Source organism: Arachis stenosperma, chromosome 4, assembly GCF_014773155.1.
Source record: "Arachis stenosperma cultivar V10309 chromosome 4, arast.V10309.gnm1.PFL2, whole genome shotgun sequence".
In the NCBI taxonomy this organism is placed as follows: domain Eukaryota; kingdom Viridiplantae; phylum Streptophyta; class Magnoliopsida; order Fabales; family Fabaceae; genus Arachis; species Arachis stenosperma.
The window spans coordinates 75310789-75318189 of NC_080380.1; the positions used below are offsets into that span (position 1 = coordinate 75310789).

General features: G+C 36.8%; 1 protein-coding gene across 1 annotated transcript; it reads left to right on the forward strand.

Annotated features, from left to right (window-relative positions):
- The first annotated feature begins 441 nt into the window (after positions 1-441).
- LOC130975103 (uncharacterized) lies at positions 442-1164 on the forward strand. Its single transcript, XM_057899935.1, has one exon. It carries the CDS (start codon positions 442-444, stop codon positions 1162-1164), a length of 723 nt encoding a protein of 240 aa, XP_057755918.1.
- The last annotated feature ends 6237 nt before the right edge of the window (positions 1165-7401 follow it).

Here is a 7401-nt window from a genome sequence, read left to right on the forward strand (position 1 = left end):
ACCACCCAAAATTTGGGTGGGGTAAATCAACAAGATCAAGGCCAAGATCAGAGACGTCACAACCCCAACAACAATGCAACTCACCAACATTCCACACAGAGATCATATCAACACCCACCCAACAGTACCTCTCAACATCCATATCAAAACCAAAATGGCCCTTCTCACCCCTGCTACCTCAATTCACCATCACCATCCGAAGATAGACTCTCTAGAATTTAGACTCTACTTGAAGGTATATGCAAGGAAGTCCAAGACAACAGAGTGTTCAAGGATGAAGTGCGAGCTAATAACAAAAACCTGGGAGACACCATCAAGAGGCTGGAGTCTCAAGTGGGATATCTCTCTCAGCAGATTCCCAAGCCTACTGATAGCTTCCCAAGTGACATAGAGAAAAACCTGAGAGGTGAAGCAAAGAATGTAAGATGAGAAGAATGCAAGATGGTTACTATAAGTGATGAGGGGAGTGTGAAAGAACTGAACAAATCATTAGAACACTCTCAAGATATTCCAGTAGAGAAGCAAGAAGAGAGTGACCAAGAAACCAACCCCACACAAAGGAAGGAGCTAAGGGAGAAAGAGATTCTGAACCCATATGCACCTTTTCCCCAAAGACTCAAGGGGGGTGTAGAAAGGAAAGTGTACTCAAAGTTCCTCGACATGTTTGCATCTCTCCATGTAAACATACCATTCATCAAGGCTCTCCAACAAATGCCCTCATACATTAAGTGTATGAAAGAGTTGCTGACCAAGAAAAATTCACTAAAGGGAGGGCAAACAATAGTGATGAATAAGGAGTGCAGTGCTCTCATTCAAACAGAGTTGCCTACAAAAAGGAAGGACCCAAGGAGTTTTCACATCCTTTGTGCTATAGGAGAAACAAGGATTGATAAGGGACTCTATGACCTGGGAGCAAACATTAACTTAATGCCTTTATCCCTCATGAAGAAGCTTCAAATCAATGAGCTAATGCCCACGGATGTAATCATCAAGTTGGCTGACAAAACTCAAAAACAAGCAATAGGAGTGGTTGAAAACGTGTTGGTGAAGGTTGGGAACTACTTCCTTCCCACAGACTTTGTTATCTTGGAGATTGAAGAGAGTCACCTCCATCCAATCATATTGGGAAGACCATTCGTAGCCACAACCAGAGCACTTAGGTAGCGTTTGTTTGTAGAGACACGACAGAACAGGACACTGAGACAAAGACAATAGGCTAGAGACATTAAAAATTATGTTTTGTGTATCGTGTTTGGATACGATGGATAGGACACTAATGTAATGTCCAGTATTATGTTTGGATACACATGGACAAAACTAAAATATTATATAAAATGACTAAAATAGCCATGTGATTCCAAATTTTTTAGTATAAACTAATTTAATAAATAATGAGAGTACGTAGGAGTACAGACAGTGAGAACTTGAAAAAAATATTTGAAGCAGTCAAAAATTTTAATAAAAAATTATATAATAGTATTTATATTAAAATAAAATTTATAAATATAATTATTTATTTTTAAATTTATTATTAATATGTAGGAATACATATGGTTAATATTAACAAAAAAAATCTGAGTTTGATTAATAAAAAATTTCATTTAGGTTAATAAGCCAAATTAATTTTAAATACAAAATCAGTTTTAAAAAAAGAATCCATTTTTAAATGGAAAAAAATTAATTTTTGCACATAAAAATCTATTTTTATTTAGAAAATTAATTTTTTTATCTAAAATTTTATTTTTCTTTTCAAAAAATTAATTTTTCTTTAAATTATATAAAATCAATTACAATTTATAAATTATTTTTTAGCATTTTAAAATATCAATTTTACCTTTATAATATTTATCTTTTAAAAGTCTCCAGACTAATTATTTTTGTTATTATTTTTATTACAAATCAAATAATATAATATAAGGTTAAAATGATGTTGAAGTAAAAATGATAAGAAAAAAGAAATTATCCAGTTCAATAAAAATTTTTATAAAAAGGAGAGAGTACCTGAGAAAAAAAGAGAAAGAAAAAGAACGTAGAGATAGAAAAAGAGCATGGAGTAAAAAAGTACTTTCTGAGAACAACGCAAAATAGAAAAAATAAAAAGGGGTAACAGTGGAATAATAAAAAATAGCACCATGGACAAAAAAGAAAAAAAATTCATAAAAACAGTCTGTGTCCCTCTTCCAAATCCCGTGTCCATCATTGTCCTTCGTAAAAGAGTGGACACAAAAGTATAAAAAACCGTCCCGGAGACAATATGTTCAGTGTCCATGTCTTTACTTCCAAACGCTTTTTAAGAATGTGCTGTCCATGTCTCCGTGTCCTGTCTCCGAAAACAAACGCTACCTTATAGATGTGGAGTGAGGAGAGCTAATACTGAGAATACATGATGAACAACTTACTTTCAATGTCTTCAAACCCTCACATGAAGCAAATCAAGAAAACAAGGAATTAAGGGAGGATCACAATAAGGCATTGGTGGAAGAAACAAGCACAGAAGCACAAATAATACACCTGAGAATCCCTTTGGTTGACAAACAATACAGTCAGAAGGCACAACTGCTAAGGGAAACCCAAGAGGAGCTAAACCCACTGGAGTCATATGAGACTAGCAACAAAACTTCCCTGGAAAAAGAGGCCACAAGGAGCAGGGTAACATTAAAAGAAACAAGGAAGAATGCACCAAGGGGATGGAGGAACAAGAAGATCCCTACAGAGGATTTCTCTCTAGGGGATGAAGTAATCTCTGCTCATTTTCTATCTATCCCACCTTATCTCCCTACCATTCCATCTCAGCTACCTTAAGTGTACACCATCAGTAGAATTGTCTCCTTGGAACATTTGGAGATTCTTAATAAAGCCAACGGAGATAGATTCACTACGAGAAGAGAAGATTTGAGGCATTACCAACCTCCCTGACAAAGGCCAAACATCGAGCTAGCGACGCTAAAAAAAGCACTTTGTTGGGAGGCAACCCAACCTGAGGTAGTTTTCTTTTCATTATTATCTCAATAAAAGATACAAGTAGAGTTCTCTGTATTGTGAATAGCTAAGTTTGGTGTTGCACACCAAAACAATCCAAGGGTGAATGTGGAACTCTAAGTTTGGTGTTCCACTAAAGACTTCATTTGAAGATCGCATTGCAACCCTTCAATGATAAAGTATTAACTCTAACAATCAGAGAAACTACTTGACAGAAGTTTAATTTCTAGTTCATAGTTGTTTTCTTAATAAAAGCACATGAGGTTTCTGCATGTATTCAAGTTGCTGCATTAGGTAAGGAACTAAGTTTGGTATTCACACACCAAATTAAGTTAAAAATTCACAAGCATACATGCATGCTAACTGTTTTTCAAGTGCTTGGGGAACAAGCAACTTCCAATAGTTTTACAGGAATTCAATCAATCCCTTGGAACAACCATACACCATCATCCAAGGAGACAAATAAGAATGCAAAAGCTAGGATGATGATGACAAGGAAGAAATAGGAAGACATCAAGAGGTTGTATTGTATTTAACTGTCTCTGAGTTGTAGTACTTTAATTGGAAGTATGATTGAATCTTGTTCTCATGGAAATTTATATTCTGCTTGTTCTTCTTTATTCACATATCGGGGTTGCTGGTCTAAGTTTCTGGTTTTCAGTTTCATCCTGCTTAAATGTATGCTTGTCCTTTAAGCTAAATAAACGAAAATGTTATGAAAAACCAGAGTGGGGTTCATCTTGTGAAGTAAGTTCTTAATGTTTGTGGTGTGGTAATTGATTAGCTAAGTTGGTTCACCAACAAGGTATACAGGCAACTAGATGTTCTGAATCATATGCTTGAAGCACATTCTATGAGACTAGCTAAACAACAAGATCCTAATAAGAAAAAGGAAAAGAACGGTGAGAGTTTGAAAAATAAAGAAAAAAGAATAAGAAATAAGGTTAGGCACCAAGGGTTTGAATCTTGAGGCATGTGTCTGTGGTGTTCTTGTGCAAAGGATCTGCTTGGATAAATAAGTTCTCAGGAATACTTCATCACTTGGTAACTTGGGTTAACTAACCCAGGATTATTAGCTGAAAATCCACTATCAAGAGCAACCTTGCTACAAAACACTTAGTAACCCAAAGAGGTGCTGGACACTAAGGCCTCAAGAAAAGAAAATAACGAACCATATGCCTGTGGTGTGCATGTATGGGGGAGAGAGACTTGAGGGAGTAGGTCCTTAGGGGTGTCTCAACACCTAGCACCTTGAACCAACTAGTTCGAGAGTGTTGGCTGAAAGCTTATCTTAAAGAGTCGCCCCCTCACAAAGCACTTAGTCTAAAAGAATGCAATAAACCCTGAAAAGAAAGGGGGGATCAATGAATAAGGATCTCATAGGATGCAATCGAGCGAGTATTCAAGAGCATGATGATGACCTGAAAACCAGTAAAGGAATGAACCTAAGTTGCTATGCATGAAACCCCATAAACCAAGAACTTGACTACTATAATAAGGACTTGTTTCTCTTGTTCTTTCATTCATCATTCTTATGCTTCAGTACTTTTTTAGAGACAAGCAAGCTTTAAGTTTGGTGTTGTGATGCCAGGGCATCTTGGCCAGTTTCACTGACCTTTTCTTTACTGTTTTAGGGTAGTTTCATGCATTTTCTTAGTAAATAAGCAGTTTTGGGTAAAAATACACTTACATCTTGATTCAAGAAAACATTGTGATCTTTACATGATTTCATGAGAATTATGCATGAATTGAATGACAAAATGGAGGATGCATGATCTCATGACTTGGAACAAAGCTTTGATGCACCTTATTTGTTTGATTTCAGGACAAAAGAAGCAAAGAAGAGCCACGTTAGCCGCCACGTTAGTCTCACTAACGTGACTACTAACGTGGAATGGGAGCAAGCTTGCAGCGTTAGTGGAAAAGTTATCACCAATAACGCCTTCGAAAGCCATCATAACCCATGTTAGTTTCCACGTTAGTTACATTAACGTGGGAACTAATGTGGAAGGAAAGGGAAGCTCCAGCATTAGTGGTAAAAGTAAACACCACTAACCTTCCAAAAGGCCACACATAGCCACGTTAAGAGTCACATTAATTCAATTAATGTGAACTCTAACGTGGAATAAAGAAGAGATCACCAACGTTAGTGACACTCACTTTTGTCACTAATGCTGGATCAGGCCAAGATTGCCTACGTTAGTGGTCACGTTAAGACCACTAACGTGAATGGTAACGTGGAGCAATGAATGATGGGCCAACGTTAGTGACACTAACCTTTGTCACTAACATTGGAGATGGCAAGCACAACCACGTTAGTGGTCACGTTAATGTCATTAACGTGAGGCACTAACGTGGAAAGAAGGGGCGTTTTGAAGTGATAGTGACAAAGGTGAGTGTCACTAACGCCCTTGATCTTGGGCATGCCCACGTTAAGGGCCACGTTAGTTACACTAACGTGGATCATTAACATGGGAAAGAGGGACAAGGAGTAGCATTATTGGTAAAAGTGAGAGCCAATAACGCTTGCAAAGGGCTAAGAGGCTACGTTAGTGGTCACGTTAGTACTACTAAGATTGAAGTTAATGTGGATCAACTGGTTTGGAACGTTAGTGACAAAGTTATCGTTACTAACGCTTTCGAACCCAAGTTTACACCTAACGTTAATGCCACTAACGTCCTAACTAACGTCTTACCATGCCTGACTCACATTCTTTCTGCAAGCAAAGTTGAGCCTACTGAAGACTGTAACTGCTTCAACTAAAGATCAAGGGTTCATATCCAAGACTTGAAGAGCTAACTAGAAGATAAGAAGAGTAGTATATATATGAAGTAGTTTTGTATTAGAATGGAGGATGGGCATTATTGGGAACTAGATTCTGTATATTTACTTTTCCTGTAAATTCTAGTTTACTGGAGAATGCACTCTTCTCTATCATCTTTCATTTTCAGAGCTATGAACAACTAAATCCCTTTTCATTGGGTTAGGGAGCTTTGTTGTAATTTGATTGATCAATTATAGTTTTCATTCTTCTTCCTCTTTCTTTTCTCTTGATTTACTAGAAAGCTTTCGATCTTAAATCAATTGGTTAGTTGTCTTGGAAAAGAAACTCTCCATAATTGGATCTCCTCTGAGCCTTGGAAAAGGGATGAGGAGATCATGCTAGAATTACTTTCTCATGTTGGACCAAATTGGGGTTTGGATGGATATAGTGACATATAATCCTACCAACACTTTGATTTGGAAATACATGTGGTATAATCAGTGACCATACTTCATCTCTTCCCATGAGTAATTAAATGAAGGAATTGGGCAATTGTTCAAACTTAGAGAGATTGGGTTGCCAAGGAATTGGGATCCAATCACTTAAGATTGCCAAGGAGATCAATGAATGCATTGGTTGAGGAAGAGATGAGAATGAACTTGATCTGGAGAATGCAACATCTTCTAAGCCCAATGAATCCCCCATTTCTGATCTTATCCATTCTCTTTACCTTCTGCCATTTACTTTTATGTTCACCTCCCCAAATCCCCATTTATGATTTTGCAATTTACTTTCTACAATTTACATTCTGCCATTTATTTCCAACATTTTCATTGTCTATCATTTGCTTTCCCGTCATTTAATTTTCTGCAATTATCAACTCAATTTTTGCTTAGCTCAACTAGAACATTCCTCCAATTAAAGTTTCTTGACCAATCAATCCCTGTGGGATTCGACCTCACTCTATTGTGAGTTTTTTACTTGACGACAATTCGGTATACTTGCCGAAGGAAAATTTGTTGAGAGACAAGTTTTTGTGTATCAGTGTCGATGAGGCAAAGCACTAGGGATGCGGAAGCGTATAGCATGCGTACGCGTGGGTGCCCGAACGCTACGTTCTCTAAATGAATGCTACACTCACCTGGAAGTGCATTTCTATTCAATTAATTTCATTTTGAGCCCATTTGAATTACAGCAAGCAAAGCCCACTCAGATCACTCAAGCAAAGGCATAAGGAGCATCTAGAATAGTATTTTCATTTAATTATAATTTATTTTCAATTTTAATTTCATTTGTTACTTAGGAAAGCCTATATAAAGGCATCAGTTTTACTCAGGGTGGTAAGGAAGTTAGCACAGACAGTAGGCTGCGTTAGTAATATGCAGTAGTAGGAGTAGAGTAGAAGGCTCTTGTAAACACTTTTACATTTCTGCACTTTTTACATTTCAGTATTGAATTCAATTCAGCTTTATGTAATTTCAAAGTCTGTAATTCTCTTCTGCAATTTCCTTTTCTGTAATTTTACATTTAAGCTGATTTTAATTTCTAAGCAATGTACATTTCCTGCAATCTATTTATCTGCCAATTTACTTTCTGCACATTTTAGATTCCATGCACTTGTTCTTTGAGCTATGATCCACTGAATCCTAATTCATTA

What these genes read in the sequence shown, in the direction of transcription:
- LOC130975103 (XM_057899935.1), top strand. Translation starts at nt 442, where the DNA reads ATGGTTACTATAAGTGATGAGGGGAGTGTGAAAGAACTGAACAAATCA.